This window comes from Equus quagga, chromosome 17, assembly GCF_021613505.1.
Source record: "Equus quagga isolate Etosha38 chromosome 17, UCLA_HA_Equagga_1.0, whole genome shotgun sequence".
In the NCBI taxonomy this organism is placed as follows: Eukaryota; Metazoa; Chordata; class Mammalia; order Perissodactyla; family Equidae; genus Equus; species Equus quagga.
In genome coordinates, this window is record NC_060283.1 from 12655874 (window position 1) to 12677700 (window position 21827).

Below are 21827 nucleotides of genomic sequence, written 5' to 3' on the forward strand. Positions count from 1 at the left end.
TAGCTGTGGTGTCTGTCACTGAAGTTTCACCCTGGAAAGTAACATCTTGCATACTTATTACATTATTTTTTAGAAAGAATGTATTTATGAATATTAATGATTACATCTAGAGTTCAATTATTGTCATTCTTCTTTTCTCAAGCTTATACATAGACACCCAGACACCACAGGTATTCACTCTCTTTAGTTGTATTTCTTACCTAAATTTTCCAACTTTCTTCTCCAACATCTTAAATTATATTCACACGGACCTTGGGAATCATTTAGCTTCAAAAAATTCTGTTAAATTCTCCTTCAAAGGCCAGTGATTTCAGTGACTTCTATCTTTATATGGAAAAGAGTACACTCAGGAAATAACATTTTCTTGGCTCTTCCACACTGACTGACAGTGCTCCATCATATTTATCAAGTCCCTAATCCCATAACTAGTGTGAGAATTATCAAAGGGGATATTGTTGGATGTGGCTTTGGAAAAATTCTGCTGATGGTGAGGTTGTTTCGGTGGGAGTAATTAAGATGTGACTCAGGAAGATATGCTTAGGAACACACATTTTTTCTAGGGTCTAAAATTTTCTAGAGGCAACAAAGATTTGACCAAACTCCACCTAGGCTCTCCTGAACTTTTCAACTAGGCCGGGCATAGACATAAATGCAGGGCACAAACTGCAGGGTCACCACTGAGATATGTGAGGTGCAGGTGGAGATAGCTTTCATCTTGCCTTCCCCTGCCTGAGACCTCAGCATCATTAGGTTGACTGTATAGGAAACAAGCAAGAAGTTAAACCACAGCATCGTGAGTAGTCCATTACTGGAAATCATCAGGAGCGGAAGCATAGAATTATCTGTACAGGCGAGTTTGAGGACATGGGGGCTTGCTGGATCATATGGTAGTCATATTTTTAATGTTTTGAGGAACCTCTGCACTGTTTTCCATAGTGACCATAACAATATATATTTCTATCCGCAGTGTACAAGAGTTGTCTTTTCTCCACATCCTCACTAACACTTGCTATCTTTTGTCTTTTTGATGAGAGCCATTCTAACATGTGTGAAGTGATATCTGACTGTGGTTTTGAATTGCATTTCTCTGATGCTTAGTGATATTGAGTACCTTTTCACGTACCTGTTGGTCATTTGAAAGTCTTGTTTGAAAAAATTTCTATTCAGTTCCTCTGCCTATTTTTAAATCTGATTGTGTGTTTTTTGCTTGAGTTTATGAGTTGTTTACATATTTTAGATACTAACTCATCATCTGATATATCATTTGAAAATATATTGTTCCATTCTGTGAGTTTTCTTTTCATTTGTTGATTGTTTCTTTCACTGTGCAGAAGCTTTTTAGTTTGATGTAGTCTCATTTTATTAATTTTTGCTTTGTTGCTCGTGCTTTTAGTTTCATTTCCAAAATATTATTGCCAAGACCAATGTCGAGGAGATTTTCTACTATTTTTCCTTCCAGGAATTTTATGGTTTCTGGTCTATGTTTAAATCTTTGATCTATTTCAAGTTACTTTCTGTGAGTGATGTAAGATCGGGGTCTGATTTCATTATTATACATGTGGTTATCCAGTTTTCCCAGTATCACTTATTAAAGAAACTATGCTTTCCCCATTGTATATTTTTGACATTTTTTGTTGATAATTAATTGAATGTATGTGCATGGGTCCATTTCTGGGCTCTTGATTCTGTTCCATTGGTCTACATGTCTGTTTTTATGCCAGTACTATAAAGTTTTGATTATTATATCTCTGTAGTATATAGTTTGAAATCAGAAGTGTGATGCCTCCAGTTTTGTTCTTCTTTTTCAGGATTGCATTGGCTGTTAGGGATCTTTTGTGATACTACACAAATTTTAGGGTTTTTTTTCCTATTTCTGTGATCTATTAAGATTTGTCTCCAGGTATTTTTTTATTTCTCCTTTGATTTCTTCACTGATCTAATCATTGTTCAGTAGCCTTTTGCTTAATCTCCACAAAAGGAAGAGTCCCTTTCTTTGGACACTTTGTTCTTGACAGCTTCTACAGTGATGTCCCCCAGATTCTCAAACTCACCTGTACAGATGCTTTTGCACTTGAGCTCCCGATGATTTCCAATGATGACGTAGTCACTACTCTCTGGTTTCTGTTCCTGCTTGTGTCCTACACAGTCATCCTAATGACACTGAGGACTCAGGAAGGGGAGGGCAAGAGGGAAGCCATTTCCACCTGCACCTCACACATCACTGTGGTGACTCTGCTCTTTGTGCCCTGCATCTATGTCTATGTCAGCCCTTCAGTGTCCTCCCCACAGATAAAGCCAGGTCCATCACCTTCACTGCCATCTCCCCTCTGGTGAGCCCCATAATATACACTCTGAGGAACCAAGAAATGAAGTCAGCCTTGAATAGACAAGAGAAAACTCATGCCTTCTGTGATGAAACAGAATAAAAATCTCCAAGCTCCTCGTCACCAAGAAGTCCTTTCGTTATTTCTCCCACAGAGTCCTATTTATATTCTCGAATATATTGTCAATGAACCAACTACACTTAGTAGGTAACAATTTATTTTTCTGGTTAAGTTAATAGGTAGCTGGTAACCCAACCTTCGGGTAAGCATGAAGTAATTAGTGTTATAGAGTTGAGCTGGTGTGTTTCCATCCAAAGAGCGAAGTAGCAATGTATCAATCAGGAAAACTATATGGCAGGTTAAGAGATTGATTGAATCCAGCTCCGTTTCCAGAGGTAAATAAACAGAAGCCTAGAGGTAGAGTGATTTGCCCAAGATCTCACATCCACTTAAATACAGCGATAAGTCTTCAGATACCCAGCTGATTGCTCTTAAACCATTTGCAGGTAATTTATTACATTACTGGACTCGTCTATGCCAAACTGTAATCCTGTTCTAGAAAGATCTCATGATTACTGCAAATGAAGTGCACATATGTACATATAGCCCATAACAGATAAAGAAATTTTTTCTGATTAGTTCAACTTCATATGGGCTTATGATGTATTGAGAACCTTAAAGCTACATAATGGTTGTCCTCCTAGATTCCTATCAGGAATGAAGAAGCTTTGAAAGATTTCCCCGTAATAGTCTAAAGGGATTTATATTATGCAGAACTAGATATGCCAGATTCACACTCTTGTGATAAGTTTAGACAAAGGCAGAGCCTCAGGGATCCTACACAAAGAGCAAGACATTCTTATTTTTCAAGAACTGATTTTCCAGTCCAGCCTTCCCAGGGCCAATCTCAGATTGGCTTCACCATTGAGGATTTACACTCTTCTCACTTCCCACTTCCCACTTCCCAAGAGAGAGGAAAGATTAAAGAAGAGAAAACTCTAATCAGTATATTTTTCAAGCTATTGGTATTTGAGAAGAAATGTAGGGTATTATTTTTGTTGGGGAAAGCATGGTAAAAGTAAAGCATTATACCTGAAAGCTCTAACTTCAGAGTCATACAGACCTGGGTCCAAATCCAATCTCTGCCATCCACTAATTGTATGATCTTGCCCAAGTTATTTTATCTCTTCACAGTTCACAATTCACTTATAAAAAGGTACTTATAATATCCACCTCATGAAATTGTCATGCAGGTTAAAATGAGATGGTACATGTGAAACATACAATGCCTGGCAGATAGTAAATGCTCAGTGAAAGGCTAATGTCATTATTAATCTCATCCTTATTGATCTGTCTAGTGCACATTCTGACCCTAAACCTAATCCTAACCCCCATCTACCTGTTATACTCTTTTCCTATAGGAACCAGAGTCCTCACTATTGGGAAAAAACTGATGGGTAGAAAACATGAGGATGTACATTGAATTCAAAGCATGTTTCATCTTAAAATTTCTAGCTTTTTGTCATTAAAGCATGACAATAATTTTACCTGTTATTTTTACAGCTTAAAGGGTCATCCTGAAGCTGTTGCGGTAAAGCATAGGAGAGTTTCATATTAAAAGAATGTAATAGGTCAAAGACAAATCCTTGGGTTTTAGAGTGGAGATAAGAGATCAGAACAAGAAATGAGATCTGGTGAGGTAGAAAAGAGCCCAAGCAGAGTTAACCAAAGGATACTGAGTGTTGAGGACAAACTTCACTTATGTCCCACATTCAATCTGGAATGGCACCATGAGTATTCATTAACTTATCAGCTCAATTGAGTGCCATTTCTTGTCACCTCGCCAATCAATTATTACTTTTTTCAATATCAACCTACTTTCTCTAGCATGAGAATTCTAAGAATAATTCACATTTGTCAAGTCACCATTCATAAGGTCCTGCTACCTTTACTCAGGTAGCTCTGGTTGCAAGTCTCCAAGCTTCTCTATATGAAATTGCCTATGAAAGATGCATACTACAAACCACTTTGTAGTCTATTTCATGCAAATGCTTCCTTCTTTTCCTTCCTATCTCTTGTGACTCACTCAATCAGATTTTTATCAGTATGTCAGAATCGGATGGCACCCAAGATCTATGGAGCCTGAATCACTGACTGTATCTCAGAAGCATAATCCCAAGAGGCCAAGAATGCAAGAACTCCTGCCACATCGTAGTCCCTGAGACTTCCTCAAGCCATGTTTAAACACACAACACACAACACAATCTGATTCAATAATTCAGGGCAGAGAAGTGTCAAGATGGCAGTATAGGCAGACTCTGAACTCACCTCCTCCCATGGACACAAAAAATTTACTACTTCTCTAGGAACAGTTACCCCTGAGAGAGAACTGAACTGGATAAAAAGGAACCCCTTCCATAAGGGATAGTTCTGACTAAGGAGGAAGAGGCAGAAATTCCTTTCTGGAGAGAAAAAAAAAATCCACCTTTACAAGCCATGGTGCTTCATAGCCAATTGGGAGCAATCCTAAGGTATGCAGCCTTCCCTGGGGGAGTGTGGGATCTGAGTGGGGGAATGTTACCACTACAAGCATCTTTTGGACTCAGCACAACCAAGAAGAGTGTCATCATATCTGGTTTGACTAGCTACTAACAACACTGGGGAATACTCCCAGAAACGTTATCAAACATAAGGGGAAAAAGCTGGCTGTTAAATGACACATGCACAAACTCAACTCTTTTGGAAAGCAACCTAAATTCACCAGAAAGAAAGGTGCACAGTTCTTTGGTGGAAAGAGACTCAATTTATAGGCTCTGGGTGCATCTTACTGAGAGGTGGGACCTCTCCAGGGACTGAGACATGGGCAGCAGCTACTATTGTGACTTAGTATGGGTTTGCTGACACAGACACTGGCAGACACCATTGGAGTTCTTCCCCTGGCCTGATAGCACAGGGTCTGCCACACTCTCTAGAGCATCAGTTTAATCTAGCACAGCCAAGGCAGGCAGTCTGCCCTAGGGACAGCCCCCACCCAACAGAAGCCATTAGGCAACTTGTGAGCCTGGTAGGTTGGGTGCCTGGATCCTCTGAAGCTGGGTGAGTGGGTCCACCTTTGCAGAGCAGGGCATGTACAAAGAGCAATTGGAGGGTGTGGGGCATTGGTAGAGTGTGTGGGGCCTCTGAAGCGGGGCAAATGGGTCCACATCAGGGTGTCGAGGCAGTGCATGGGGCAGGACTCTGTTGCCAGTGTGTGTGGTCCTGTGGTCAGTTGGGCTTGTCAGCTGCAGAAGACTTGTGCTTCTCAAATAACCACATAGGGGATCATCCTCACCTTCCAAAGCCTGAAACAATTGAGTGCTTCTGTGCCTGGGGCCAGCCCCACTGTAGGCTGGAGGCCTACAGGAATCGTAAGCCCTGAACCTAGTAACCAGCCACTCTGGGGGCCTGCTCACTTAACAGAAGAACTACAACAGGTATGTGCTCTTCGACCTTGCAGCCAACTGTTCTGGGGCTCCCCAAACAAGATAAACTGATTGAAGTGTCCATAGCAGCCACACAGAGTTGAACATTACAACCAGCTGGTTAGGAGGACAGCTTACCCTCCCTTGGCACCTACAGCAAGAGCAACCCTTCCACAACAGAAGGACACATGTAGCCCATACAAGGGTCACTCCTGGAACATTTGGGACTGGTGATGAGAGGGAAGCACACTGATGGGCCTCAAAAGGCATCTCTTACATAAGACCACCTCTCCAAGATCAGGAGATGTAGCTGACTCACCTAATACATAGATATAAGCACAGAGAAACAGGTAAAATGTGGAGGTAAAGGAATATGTTCCATGTCAGGGAACAGGACAAAACACCAGAAAGAAACTAAATGAAACAGAAATAAATGATCTATCTGACAAAATGTACAAACTAACAGTCATAAGGATGCTCATTGATCTTGGGAGAAGAATGGATGAACTCAGTGAGAGCGTCAACAAAGAATTGGAAAATATAAAAAAGAACCAATCAGAAATGAAGAACACAATACTGAAAATGAAAAATTCACTAGAGGGACTCAATGGCAGAGTAGATGATACAGAAGCATGGATCAGTGAACTGAATGAAAGACTGGAGGAATTCATCAAAGCTGAACAGATCAAAGAAAAAAGAATCAAAAAAAATTGAAACAGTCTAAGAGACTTCTGGGACAACACCAAGTGCATTAACATTTGTATTATAGGTGTCCCAGAAGGAGAAGCGTAAGACAATGGGGCAGAGAATCTATTTGAAGAAACAATAGCTGAAAACTTTCCTAACCTAAGGAAGGAAACAGGCATCCAGGTACAGGAAGCACCAAGAGCACCAAACAAGATAAACCCAAAGAGGCCCACACTAAGACACATTATAATTAAAATATCAAAAAGTAAAGATAAAGAGAGATTCCTAAAAGCTACAAGAGAAAGACAACAAGCAACATACAAAGGAAACTCCATAAGGCTATCAGCTAACTTCTCAGCAGTACCTTACAGGCTAGAAGTGAGTGGCATGATATATTTAAAGTGTTGAAAGCAAAAATACCTACAGCCAAGAATACCCTACCTGGCAAAGTTATCATTCAGAATGGAAGGAGAGATAACGAGCTTCCCAGACGAGCAAAAATTAAAGGAGTTTATAATCAGGAAACCAGTTTTACAAGAAATGCTACAGGGATTTAAGTGGGAAAGAGAAGACTACAAATAGGAATAAGAAAATGATTTTAAAAAGGCAATAAAATCACTAGTAAAGGCAATAATAAAGTGAAGGTAGCAGATCAATCACCTATGAAGAAATAAGAAGGTGAAAAGACAAAATAACTAAAATTACCTATTTCCAAGATAAAAGGGTAATGGATGTACACACAGAGAGAAAGAGGTTAGATATGATATCAAAGCCAGAAATTGTGGAAGGAGGGGAGTAAAAGAGTAGAACTTTTAGAAAGAGGTCAAACGAAAGAGACCATCAACTTAATGTAGATTGCTATACACATAGGTTATTATTATATATGAACCTCCCGGTAATGACAAACCAGAAACCTATAATAAATACACAAAAGTTTCAGAGAAAGGAAGTCAAACGTATTACTAAAGAAAACCATAAAACCACAAGAGAGAACTGCTAAACACCCAGAAAAAAAGTAACAAAATGGCAATAAGTACATACTTATCAATAGCTTCTTTAAATGTCAAAGAACTGAATGCTCCAATCAAGAGGCATAGGGTGATTAGATAAAAAAACAAGACCCATATGTATGCTGTATACAAGAGACACACTTTATACCTAAAGATGCTCACAGACTGAAAGTAAAAGGATGGAAAACGATACTCCATGCAAATGGCAAAGAAAAGAAAGCTGAGGGAACAAACTTATATCAGACAAAATAGACTTTAAAGCAAAACTTTAACAAGAGACAAGGAAGGGCACTAAATAACTATAAAGGGAACAATCCAACAAGAGCATATAACACTTATAAATATCTATGCACCGAACATAGGAGCACCTAAATGGTGCATCAGCAAAAGGGAAATCTGCGTGATGGAGTGACCAAAACACCCCCCCCCCCCCCCCAGCAAAGAAGTCACAATGATGGCAGTGCATCGCCCCGTAGTCATAATGGTCACATAATGCAGGGGTTGGAGACGCTGTGTACTGATCAAAAGCCATCACAGAGAGAGAAAATATCTGCTGCACCAAGGAGGTGGAAGAAAAACATCTGTGTCATGCAGCTTGTATAGGATATGGTCCTTATCTTAGACAGAAGGTCTTCTAGGACCTTTGGAGCAGTGATGGAGCAGAAGCAGATGTCAAGGCTGGCTAGAGTGCAGAGCAGGATGTACATGGAGGTGTGGACGCGACACTGACAGGTCACAGTGACCATGATGATGAGGTTTCCCAGCAGAGTTGTCATATACACAAAATACAAAAAAAGAAATAAGACCAAGCTCCGGTCTTGGGAACAAGTCCTAGAAATACAAATTCTTTTACCCTGGGGTCATTGTCCAACTCCATTGAATCATGTTTCTTTTTCCTCGTGTAGCTTGGAAAAAATTAAAATGTTATTTCAGAAAGGGTTTACTCCCGCTTAATAGATTCAGGTTTACAGAGTTAGGTATTAGGTCTGAAAACTAGTGAGGTGCTATCACCACATGAAGAGCCTTTCCAAGGTTATTGTTAACATGTCCAAAATGACATCTTATTACATAAACATGCATTTAATTATTTTTTTCTTCTGTTAATTATAAGTATTTTAGAAAATGCATAAAAATAATGTTCTCAGAATATAAGTTATAAGTATCCAAGATAAAGAGGTGAATGTTTAACACTCAGAAAGGGACGATCGTGGCACGAGGGATACAAAAACGGATGTAGTTTGGTGTGTGGATAAGACAATGCCTATTTGGTACAACTGGGGTCCTTTGAGGTTCCACATGAGTGTGGGTTTTTTTCCCAGACTGGGTGCTCCATTTAAATAGTTTAAGAACTCCTGTCTGTAGATTGGTTGTCTTCAGACTGAATTTCACAGAAGCACTCCTCCCTTTTTTGAATCCCAAATTTGATGCTGTGAAAAATCAGAAAACTTTAAAGCTATAAAATTCTTCTCTATTGCTCTATTGTTGCTTAAGGGAATTTCTCTGTTTCTGTCTTTAAACTACTTTAGGTACCAAAACCCTTGTATGTTAAATAACTCCTCAACTATTAAGGAAAACTGGCAACTCAGAGCTTTTCTTCTGTTTATTGGTCAAATTTATTTCTTAAAAGTTATTTTTTTATTGCACTATCATTGACATACAGTAGACTCATGTCTTTGAAGTGTACACTTTGATAAATTTTGATATAAGCATATATGCATGAAATCATCACTTTGTTTAAGATAGTTAATATACCTATCATGGCAAAAGTGTCCTTGTGACCCTTTGTAATATGTTCTCTCTGCTCCTCCTTCTTCAAGAAACCACTGATTTGCATTCTGTCACTATCCATTAGTGTGCAGCTTCTAGAATTTTATATAAATGGAATCCTACAATATGTACTATTTGTCTGACTTGTTTCACTTCCAAAATACATCCATGTTTTTGTGTGTACCAATAGTTCGTTCCTTATTATTGTATGGATAGGCCACATTTTGTTTATCAATTCACTTGTTGATGAACATTTGGGTTGTTTCTAGGTTTTTACTATTACATGTAAAGCTGCTATGAATATTTGTGTAAAGGTCTTTGTGTGGACATATGTTCCCATTTCTCTTGGGTAAGTAACTAGCAGTACGACAGCTGTAAGTCTTAAAATTCAATAAGAAAACAAACAACACATTTGAAAAAAATGGGCAAATGGTTTGAGCAGACACTTCAACAAGAAGATATAGGGATAGCAGATAAGCACGTAAGAAGAATCTCAACATCATTTATCACTGGGGAAGTACAAATGAAAGCCATAGTGAGATAACAGCACATCTATTAAAATGGCTAAAGTAAAGAAGATGGATATGTCAAGAGCTGACAAAAATGTAGAGGAATTGTAACTCTGGTGGGAATGTACAATGATGCAAGCATTTTTGAAAACAGTTTGTCAGTTTCATAAAATGTTAAGCGTGTGCTTACAATATAATCATTTTGCTTCTGAATTTCTTTCTTTTTTTTGGTGAATCCTTCAAATGGACTTAATTTCTTTCTTTGCAGTTTATCTCCTTTTTCTTATCATAATCAGAAACAAAAGAAAGGTGAAAGTGACTTCTCTCACTTTTTTGGGTGTGTTTTCCAGTTCAGATGAAGATATTTCTTTTTACCCAGCTCACTTTCCATTCAAGTTGTCTTCCTCTGTATGCAATTTTGTCCAAAGTCTATTAATATGGAAAACTACAAAAGCCACCAAGAGTTATCAGAGCATGCAGGCGGATACCTGGGGCCTCTGCCATCACACAGCCTGTTGCAATCCCAGCTGGGTACTTACTGGTTACACTACAGGAGAAGTTACTTTACCCCTTTGGCCTCAGTATTTGGAAACAGTAGCATCTTCCGTGTGTGATTTTCATGAAGATTAAATGAATTAATCTATGCAAAAGCATCAATACTTAGAGCATTGCCTAAGCAATAATAAGTGTGCTTATACATGTGTTACCTTAAAGTAAAACTCCAGGTTAGTAACTGTCACAGGCACACAGCTCCTTTAAATGTACTGACAATCTTTTAGAGGAGCTGTACATTTCCCAGAAGATGTATTCTAAAACAACATCATCGGAACATACTTTTTTGGGGAAAATAGAGGGTATTTTTCTTTACTGTCAATGAGAGTGGCCCAGAGGGTGGTGACAGAGTTTGGTAGTAAGGAGAGCACTTGCTTGGTTTGGTTTCTTTTCTGACAACATCTTAGCAGACCAGAGAAGTCTGGTGCAGGTCTCTGCAGTGACAGCCATCTGGGTTCAAGTCTTGGCTTTGTCCCTGTGTGACTTGGGTAAGTGAGAGACCTCATGGAGTCTCCACTTCAACTTTGGAATGGGGATTATAGTAATACCCACGTCACAGGGAAGTTATGAGGATTAGGTGAATTAACATATGCAGAGTCTCAGCATACATGGTTGGTTATCTGCTATGATTAATACTGTGTTGGGTAAACTTAACATGGATGTTCATCAGGAAATTGAGTGTTTTGAACTAAGTGGTAGCCGAGCTACCAATTCTGACTAGTTAAGGAGAGGAAATAATTGCAGAAAAGATCAACTCAGTACAGTTACTAGAGGTAGTGAGGAGGTCCTACCTGGTCATGACAGGCTTCCATAGGGACTCCCTGCAGATAATAGACTATGGTCTCCACAGAAGTGTAGAAGGTGTAGTCTCTCAGACCACAAGTCAGGCTTGTTTTCAGAAAAGTCGCCACAAACTGCCTTTCGTAATCAGACAACATCCTCTACCTTCTGCTCCATTTTTCTGCTATTTGTAATCCATCTTATTATTTAACAAATATTGATAGAAAATTGGCAGATTTCTAGGTTATTTGAGAGAAGTGAATATAATCCAACACCAGTAGAAAATAACAAATCCAATAGTATTATGGGAGTGATGGGGATCATCTAAAGACAGACGATCTGTGGGTGAGAAAAGGACAACTTCTCACCAAGAGGCTCAGAGGAACCTGCAGGGAGGAGGTGACACTTATGTTTGGGACACATGGGAGTGGAGAGAAGGGAGATTTGGCTTTAGGGGACCGCTTGAAGATACAAAAATTGCTTATGAATTGGAAGTTTGGCTGGAAAGAAGGCAAACGTGTGCACGGAAAGTCATAAAAAGAAAATCATTGCTATAAAATTTTTATTGTTTTATAAATGTAAGGAAGGGTATGTAGGTGTTCATTGTCCGATTCTTTCAACTTTTTTGAAATATTTTATTTTCTTTCTAGTTTTAAATTTAGCATAAGAAAAACCTCTGTACATATCAGTTTGAGGAGATCTATCTACAGTAACTAAGCCTGAGAAAAATCTCTTGTTTGTGCAATTCAAGGGATCCCATGAGAAAAGAGCTTCCTTTTCCCTACTTCCAAACTGGACTCATTTCTATGGCTGTCACTTCACGATATCCTCTTTGTGCATATTTCTTAGCTGTGCTGTCTGTCTGTAAATGTTTACCATGGAATGTAGCATGCTGTGTATATATTTCATTGTTTTTAGTCAAAACATATTTATAAATATTAACGATTCCATCTAGATTCAGTTTTTCTCACTCTTTTGTTCTCATGCTTATGCATAGACACCTAGGCACCACGGCCGTTCACACTCACGCAGAGTTATGTTTCTTTCCTAAAATCTCCTACCTCCTTCTCTAATATCTTAAGTAATGTCCACATGTACCTTGGAAATCATTCAGCTTCAGAAAATTCTGTTAAATACCCCTCTGAAGGCCAGTGATTTCAGTGGCTTCCCATCTATCTTTATGTGGAAAAGGGCAGACTCAGGGAATAATATTTCCTTGCCTTTTCCACACTGATTCACAGTGTTCCATCGTATGTACCAGTTTCTTAATCCCAGAACAAGTGTGAGAATTATCAGAGGGAATATAGTTGGATGTCCCTGTGGAAAAGATCTGCTGATGGTGAGGTGGTTTCAGTGATGGTATTCAAGATGTGACTCAGACACATGTTCTTAAGAACATACTTTTTGTGTAGGGTCTAAAAGTTTCTAGCAGTGACAAAGATTCTCTCCTTGACCAAACTACTCAGGCTCCCCTGAACTTTTCACCTAAGCCTCAACTTTGGGACCTCCATGCTTGTCTCTCTGCATTGTCCAATTTTAGCAAGAATCCTGCTAATTCAGTTTAGCTAAAATACCCCACCCTCCATGTTGATCACCCTCAGTATCTAATCAGGTTCCTCACCATCCACCATCCCCTAAGTGATATCTTATCACCCTGGCCTGCTTTCAGCAAGAATCCTGTTAGGTCAATTTAGCCAGAATCCTACCCAACCTCTGATGTTTTCTCTTAGTAGATTTCCTATTGGGACATAAATGTCTATTCTTAGGGATTCTGAACAACTTCCTTAGGTAGTTTCACCCATGGGGAGTGAATCCTGAAGTGTGACACACAGTATTGGATGGAGCCATTGGACCTGGAAGGGTTATGTAGACGAGAGTAAAGGAGCTCTCAATGGGCGGATGAAGAAACTGGGTGATGGAGTTCTCACAGGACACATTTGTAACCAGGAAATCCACAATGGATTCATCAGTAACTCCCAGTTGCTCAACTTTCAGACTTTTTAAAATTCTCACCACCTCCATCATTACTACCCTAAGTCATGTCTTCATTTTTTCTTTCATGGGAATGTTGCAGTGACCTCTTATTTGGTCTCCCTGTTTTTGTTCTCACCCCTCTTCGTTCCATTCATAACAGTAACCTGTGCAATTCTGTTAAAACATCCATCACTATTCTGCTCTTCAAAGCCCTTCAAATGCATCCCTTCTTGTTTAATGTGAAAGTCAAAATCCTCACAGTGGTTTAAAAGGTCCTAAGGGTCTAGTCCCATGGCCTCATTATTTCTCTGACTTCAATTATTACCTGTCCCCTCCTAGCTTCCTCTAATCTTCTTACAAAGACCTGGCACATCCCAACCTGAGGACCTTTGCATGTCTGATTTTTGTACTGAGATTTGTACTGCAACATGAACATTTTTCTGGTTTCAAAAATTTTAAGATCTAGGATATACCTTCAGAAATGAGGGGCAAAAAAGAAAACCTCACAGCACCTGTAAATAGCAGAAAGCCAAGCTCATATATTGAATAATGTTTTTCACTCATGCCAACCGTTTTGAATGGATATGCATAGCCTGAAGCAGCTTCATAAATTTCTGTCATTTTTAGGGAGCAATGTTAACCGAATAACAATGAATCAATTGTTTTGTTAACCCTATTCTCCAATGACTTGAGGAACAGAAACGAGTGATAGGTGATGTTCCTTCACTGAGTTTTGTAATTCAACCATCTTTATGAGTGTTTTCTATGTTCTACTTTCTGTGCCAGGTGCTGGGGATACAATAAAGAAAGCATTGTCCTACTTGGGGCGGATGGAAAGAAGGAGGACAGGGAATTGGAAACAAGGTCCTGAGTTATGTGCTCAAGCTGAGCCCAAGTCACTGAAGGGATGTGGTGGAAGTATGTACAGCGGGTGTGGGGTTCAGAGGACGGCCAGAGTAAGGGCCTTACATGAGGTGACAGAACTCATGGTTATTGAGGTCCGTATTCTAACTCAAGCTGTGCTGGCTTCAAGGAACCTGCACTCAGCCACTGGAGTGTAGGCTTTAGATGGAAAAATATTCAGGTAATAGTAATTTAGTCATATAAGAGAGTCAGAGGAGGAATGTAATCTGAATGTGTTTACCTCATTAAAATGTGATAACATCAAGAAATTCCTTATAGAATCCATGCCCAAGACGCATTGTGTTTCTCCTATGTATCTCAGCACACTTCCTGGTAACGTGTATATAATGGGAATGTCTGAGTATATATATTTTTGCTTTTTCTTATTGATAATTTTATTTAGACAGTTGTAGATCCCATGCAGTTGCAGGAAACAACAGTGAAGGATTCCACCTAAACCCATTTTCTCCCAATGATCATTTCACAATCTATATGTATATCAAAACATCAAGTTGTACATCTGAAGTAAACAACATTTGTGTTTCTCAATTATATTGCAATAGAATAGGGAAATAAAACCCAGAACAATTTCAATGTGATTGTTTGAGTGTATATCGATTCTGTTTTCTTTATTTCTTCCAAGTCTGCATTGCGTAAGCAATATGCAAATCTCCAGCTAACAATTTGATTTCTCTACTTTATTTTGTAACATGAAAACTCTCTTTTCACATTATTATTGCATACTGATCAGAATCTTCGAAAGTCATGTGTATCTTAGTAGAAATATCAAGATTATTTAGAAATCCTTTAGACAATCCAGGTTATTGGATGTACAAACATTTTCAAAGGCAGTGACAAGGAGTGAATGACCAGTCTATACCTTGTCTGAAGGCACAAATCTTCTCTTCAGTCTCCTCATGGCTGACTTCATCTCCTGGTTCCTCAGAGTGTAGATTAAGGGGTTCAGCAGAGGGGAGATGACAGTGAAGGTGACAGAGATGGGCTTATCCGTGGGGAGGGCAGTGAAGGGCCGGGCATAGACATAGATGCAGGGCACAAAGTGCAGGGTCACCACAGTGATGTGTGAGGTGCAGGTGGAGATGGCCTTCCTCCTGCCCTCCCCTGCCTGAGACCTCAGCATCATTAGGATGACTGTGTAGGACACAAGCAGGAAGATAAACCACAATGTGGTGAGCAGTCCACTGTTGGAAATCATCAGCAGCTCAAGCATGAAAACGTCAGTACAGGCGAGTTTGAGGACCTGGGGAACATCACAGTAGAAAGTGTCAAGAACATTGGGTCCACAGAAGGGGAGGGGCAGCAACAGGGAAATCTGCACGATGGAGTGGACAAAGCCCCCCAGCCAGCAGGCTACAATGAGGGCAGTGCATCGCCCTCTACTCATGATGGTCACGTAGTGCAGGGGCTTGGAGATGGCCACATACCGATCTAAGGCCATCACTGACAATGAACATGCATCCAACCCTCCAACAAGGTGGAAGAAAAACATCTGGGTGAAGCAACCATTGAAGGAGATGGTCTTTCTCTGTGACAGAAGGTCCACCAGAACCTTGGGAGCTGTGATGGAGGAAAAGCAGATGTCGGCAATAGACAAATTACGGAGCAAAAAATACATGGGGGTGTGAAGGCGAGATTCACAGGTCACCGTGACCGTGATGAGGAGGTTTCCCAGCAGAGTTGTCACATACACCCAAAGCAGGAAAAGAAATAAGACAAAATTCAGTTCTTGATTCTGAGTTAGGCCAAGGAAAATAAATTCTTTGACCCTGGTGCCGTTTTTCAGCTCCATTGAGTCATCTTCTTTCTCTCTCTTTTGTTTCAAGCTGCTTCATTTGAAAAGTGTTGGCTATTTTATTTTCTTCCTAAGCACTAAGAATGAAATTCAGAATCTTCTTCATGTGACTGTGGTCTTTGTAATTTGTTGAGTTGTCCAAATTTTTAAGATTGCAATCAGTTTGGTGATCAAATCAAATTATCACATGCAAGGCCGTTCAATAATTCTGTTCCTATAAAACTATTTTGAAAAGAATAAGCATTTATATTCAGCAGAGACATTTGCAATGCATATTTTATTTAATTAATTTATTTGTTTTAAAATTTTATAAATATTTTTTATTCCACACAAATTTATTGAATTTCCTGAACCATTTGAAGCATTATATACAAAGATAAGTTAGAACTGTCTCCAGTCATTGTAGACGTATTGTTTACAAGTTTAAAATTCATATTAGCAAATATTCTGGTGACTCCAAGAGGCTCTTGTTTTTCTGAATAAAAGGATGTTATTCAGTTTCTTATTGCAATGTTGTGTGGCATCAGTTTCCTTGCTGTTGGCCATTTTACATTGAATTTCTTAAAACTGCTGATTATTCCATGTAGGTACCTTGTCATTGTGATTTCCTTATACTAATCAGATTGTTTGCTTAATAATTATTTAAACATATTTAAAATGTATTATGGGAAACAGATTGAAACAATATGTAAATTCTAATCTCAAAAAATATCTTTATTTTATTGTGAGAAAAAAACTTAAACTTGAGACTTACCCTCTCAAATTTTTAATTGCACAATACAGTATAGTTACAATATTGTAGAGCAATTCTCTAGAGCTTATTCATCTTGGATAACTGATGTGATCCTTGCTTGAGTGTGGGGAAAGAATAAAGATAGTGACCAACTTTTGAGAGATGGTTCATATTGTATCAACCACACTCTCCTCTGCCTCTTTCTGTTTGTGGATCAAGAGAGTGGAGGTGTCCCACAGTAAGGAGAGATAACGGTATCATTAGAATAATGCCTTTTTTTGTGTGTGAGGAAGATTGGCGTGAGCTAACATCTGTTTTCAAGTGGAGTGAGCCAACTTCACCACTGTGCAACAAGGCTGGCTCCTATAACGTCTATTTTTAACAAACTCTTATTGATAATTCTTAGGAAATTTTGTAATTATTATTTTCTCCACCTTGTTCTTAGAAAGTGAACACTTCTTGTAATTTCAAATGTACATGGATAAATCAGACCACGTTGTCTAAGTGTTTGTAGCCTAACAAAAGTAGATGATTTTTATAAACTGATGAACATAATGCAAGATAAAATGTGAAATGTGTCACAAGAATAGAAGTAGATTTGGGGGGGATAGGAGATATTATGGTTTCCAGCAGTAACAAAAGCTACTATTTTTTAAGTATTTACTATGTGTTAAGACTTAGGAAAAGTTGATTTACTTAATTTTCCCCACCATATTTTAGTAAGTATTATTGTTATACTTGATTTTGTTACAGAATATATGATGAATCTATATTTGGTTTAAAGGAAGGAAGAGATGGAAATAGGATGGAAGAAACAGTGTTTTTTTCCTGCTTCAATCTTATATGTATAATGTCTAATTTTGTATAACAGGAATGTTTGACAGAGTCTGTCTGAAGATAAGAATTTGGCAGAAAGGGGCTCTTGAAACCCAATTTACATTGACTTTGGTCTGAGGTGGCCTCACCAATAAGCAGCTCAAAGGATATAACAAATGTATCATGCCTTCTCTCACACAGAATGGACCACATTTCTAAATCCCTCTTAACACGGCATCTCTCTTTCCAATAGTTAATACCCACCTTTGTTGTTTCTGTCACTGAGAAGATTATCTTGGCTCTGAAGCATTTAATATACCTGGAAAATATCAAAGTATTTATACATAATTGATAATTACATCTCAATTTCACTATCCATAACCTTTACCTTAGCTAAAAGCTTAACGTCTTTACCTAATATCTTTGATCCTGAAACTCCAACTGCAAAATGTAAGTTATTGGTACAGTACAGAACAGAACACTGGTGACTTTAATTCTTGAAATTGTTGTTTTGGAAGGCAGAGCCTTTGGAAGACTAGTGTCTATCTCCCCTTTCAGGAAAGAAAGGGCAGATTCAAAGAATCACATCTTCAAGAATTTCCACTGTGTCCCTGTCTGACATACAAATCTCTCAGTTTGAGGCTTAATATAAGAACTACAAAGGGAATAATATTGGACAAGGAAGGGGAAGTCAGTGTCTGATTCTGCTCTTAGTGATGAGGTTTCAGTGGGAGTTATTAAGAAGCTCCTGAGACATGCACATGTGTAAACACACACACACACATAGACAGATACATTTTGGTTTCTGTCCAAATTATTTAGAGGCAGTAGAGGAAATCTATCTGTTTATCCATAGCTCAATCAGAACTATTTTAAAATCTGCCAAATTCTGTGCCCAAGAGACTACAAGGGTCCAATTTTCATCGCTTGTAAAGCTAAGAGGACACTATATATAAATGTTTCAATTCGATTCTCAAAAAACTAGAAGAGAACTGGACCTTAAAGCCTTTGCTCCTAGTCCAGTATTTAATTATACGCAGACTTGTTATAGTCTCATGATGTTGCTATATGTCTCCACATGTAGAGAAACATGACTTAGATGATCTTTGAGGAATGCAATTTTTTCCTGTTTTCCAATACTGTATTCATATGGAATCTCTCAATTTGGATTACTGCTAGATAAGTTATGTTAGTAAAGCTGTCTACAAAATTACAATAGTTACTCACGCTTAACTCAAATTATTGAATGGTTTTTTCTTATGTAGAACGCACTTTCACTGTTTCCGGAATGCTTATGGGTTTGGATTTACCTGCTTTTCCATTTTTTTTAGTACATTGAACTAGTCAATACAGATTAAAAACTTCATGATACAGGTTGTGTGTTTGGGATGGGTAATTCTTCTCTTTTTTCCCTGCTTTCTGGGATATTATTGACATGTATCATTTCTCATGTTTAAGGTATACAATGGTCGATTTGATACATTTATATGTTGCGAAATGGTTATCATCATAGTGTTAATTTACAGCTTCCTCACCTCACAAAAGTACCACTTTTTTGTATGTGATGAGATCATTTAAGATATACTCTCTTAGCCACTTTCAGGTATCATTATAGTATTGTTAACTATAATCACCATCTGTACATTAGATCTCCAAAACTTATTCACCTTATAACTGAGAGTTTTACCCTTTCACCAACATCTCATTTCACCAAACCCCCAGCACCCCCATACGACTCTCTGTTTCTGTGAGCTTAGAGTTTTAGTTTACACAGATATATGAGATAATACAGTATCTGTCTTTCTCTGTCTGACTTACTTCACTTAGCATAATGCCCTCGATGTCCATCTAGTTGTCACAAATGGCAGGATTTCCTTCTTTTTTATAACTGATAATATTCCATTGTATATATATACCATGTCTTTATCCATTCATCCATTGATGGACACTTAGACTGTTTCCATATCTTGGATATTATGACTAATGTTGCAATGAACATGGGAGTACTGATACCTCTTTAGGATCCTGGTTTCATTTCCTTTGGGATAAACAGCCAGAGATGAGATTGCTGGCTCATATGATAGTTCTACTTTTAATTTTTTGAGAAACCTCTATACTATTTTACATAGTGGCTGTGCAAATTCACTTTCCCATCAACAGTGCACAAGAGTTTCCTTTTCTCCACATCTTCGCCAACACTTGTTATTTCTTGTCTTTCTGATGATAGACCTTCTTATAGATATTAAGAGATATCTTACAGTAGTTTTGACTTGCATTTCTCTGCTGGTTAGTGATGTTGCGCACCTTTTCACATAACTTTTGGGCATTTATATGTCTTGTTTGGAAAAATATCTATTCTGGTCCTCTGCCCATTTTTATATTGAATTGTTTGTGTTTTTGCTATTGAGTTGTTTGAGTTCTTCACATATTTCTGATATTAACCTCTTATCTGATTCATGATTTGCAAATATTTTCTCTCATTCTGTAGGTTGTCTTTTCGTTTGTTGATTATTTTTGTGCTGTACAGCAGCTTTTTAGTTTGTTGTAGTCCCATTTATTAATTTTTGCTTTTATTGCTTGTGCTTTTTGTGTCATATCAAAAATTATCGCCAAAATCAATATCAAGGAAACTTTACACTATTTTTTCTTCTGGGAGTTTTATCATTTCACTTCTTATGTTTAAATCTTTACTATATTCCTAGTTAGTTTTTGTGAATAGTGTAAAATAGGAGCTTGATTTCTTTATTAAGCATGTGGTTATCCAGTTTTACCTGTACCATTTGTTGAAGACAGTATCCTTTCCCCATTGTGTATTCTTGGCTTCTTTGTTGATAAGTAATTGACTGTATTTGCATGGGTTTGTTTCTGGGGTCTTGATTTGTTCCATTGGTTTATATGTCTGTTTTTATTTCAGTACTCTACTGTTTTGATTGTTATGGCTTTATATATAGTTCGAAGTCATAAGTGTGATAGGCATAAAATAGAACACATGAAGGAGTAATCAACAAAGAAGATGGCACGCATCTCCACAGGAGCTTCTGCACTATTAAATGTTTGTTTACAACTAGCTTATAGAAAGTATGAGGATAAGTGAGGGTTGTCTTCTTGACTAGTCTTCTTTGGACACTCTCCTCCAGTGTACTATGTTTTGAGACCTGACCTTCTAGCCTACTGTCATTCTAGTTCCCAGGCTTACCTTGATCACCTTTTTCTTCCTCTTATTTAAATTTCCTTTCCCCATATCTCCCTCATTTCAGTTTGGTTCTCTGTGAATTCCGAGGGTGCAGTAGTACTTCCAGCAAATGTTTCTACGTATTGAGAGAATCATTTTAGAGACAAAGTCTTAGTCCTTGTCATCTAATCCAATTGTAATTTCTTAGTAATGAACTACATATGTTGAAGAGATTGTTGGAGTTCATCGTCTTCCATGTTCTCTTCCTTTTTCTGGTGACAGAGCAGGATTAAATTTTCCAGACTCCCTCATAATTAACTGAGGCCATATGACTAAGAGCAGGGCAATGGAATGTGGTCAAAAGGGATGCACATTACTTTCAGGACTGGCCCATAACCATCTCTCCTTTCTCACCATAATTCTTAATCCTCTCTCCTTTCCTCCATTTTCTGGATGAATGGAGAAGATTCTGAGAATCTAGAAAGAGGTGGAGCCCAAGATGGAAGCATCGGAAGCCTGTCTCTCTAAATGAGTGCATGGAACATCTCTTTCTGAAGACCAGTTCTGGCCTTTGACATGAGCAGGAAACAAACTTTTACTGTTTTTAACTACTTCCATTTTGAACTTTTTTTTGTCACAGCGTTTATTTACTCAGATGAATAAATGAGTTCCAGTTTCTATGGCTTGAGCTTTATCATAGTGGGAGTCATTGTACAGTAAAGCCAACAATAGATCTCAGTGAAATATCAGCTGGATTGTTAGATAAACCTTCTCCTAGCACCATTTTCATTCCTTTCATTTCATAGAGACTAGCAAATTCTCAGATCCACTGATTAAATCCTTGTGCTTTTTATATCTTTTCTTTACCTTCTAGTGGATTGAGTGGGAAGCATAAAGTTATGAGGTCTCTAAGTGCAGAAACAATGAGGACCACAAAAAGGAAATGTTAATTATGTGATGCCATGTGATGGAGGTGGTAGCTAATGGTATGGTGGTAATCATATTGTATTATACAAATTTATCAAATCAGCATGTTGTACAACTTCAACTTACAGAATGTTACATGTCCACTATATCTCAACAAAGCTGGGAAATAACCTCCAAAAAACCAAAAAACAGAAACAAAGGGGAAATTTAGGCCTGTCCAGTCTGCGACTGGGATAATCCTGCTATGTAATGGTCAGCTGCTTCCCAAATGCTTAGTATTTGTCTTCCCTTAAGCCTTTCATTAATCCGTGTGAGTTTTCCACAGCCTGTACCCATCAGTGTTATTTCTTTCTGAATACTCCCTCTTGCATCATTGCCTCCTTCTGCCCAGGAGGAAAC

General features: G+C 38.3%; 1 protein-coding gene and 1 pseudogene across 1 annotated transcript; both read right to left on the reverse strand.

The window, feature by feature from the left end:
• Positions 1–1962: 1962 nt before the first annotated feature.
• Positions 1963–8359, reverse strand: LOC124229039 (olfactory receptor 4D11-like; annotated as a pseudogene).
• A 6482-nt stretch (positions 8360–14841) lies between these two features.
• On the reverse strand, positions 14842–15777 carry LOC124229437 (olfactory receptor 4D10-like). Its single transcript, XM_046644648.1, has one exon. The coding sequence runs from the start codon at positions 15775–15777 to the stop codon at positions 14842–14844; it is 936 nt and encodes a 311-aa protein (XP_046500604.1).
• Between the last annotated feature and the right edge of the window lie 6050 nt (positions 15778–21827).

Coding starts and splice junctions, on each gene's coding strand:
- LOC124229437 (XM_046644648.1), bottom strand. CDS start 15,777: ATGGAGCTGAAAAACGGCACCAGGGTCAAAGAATTTATTTTCCTTGGC.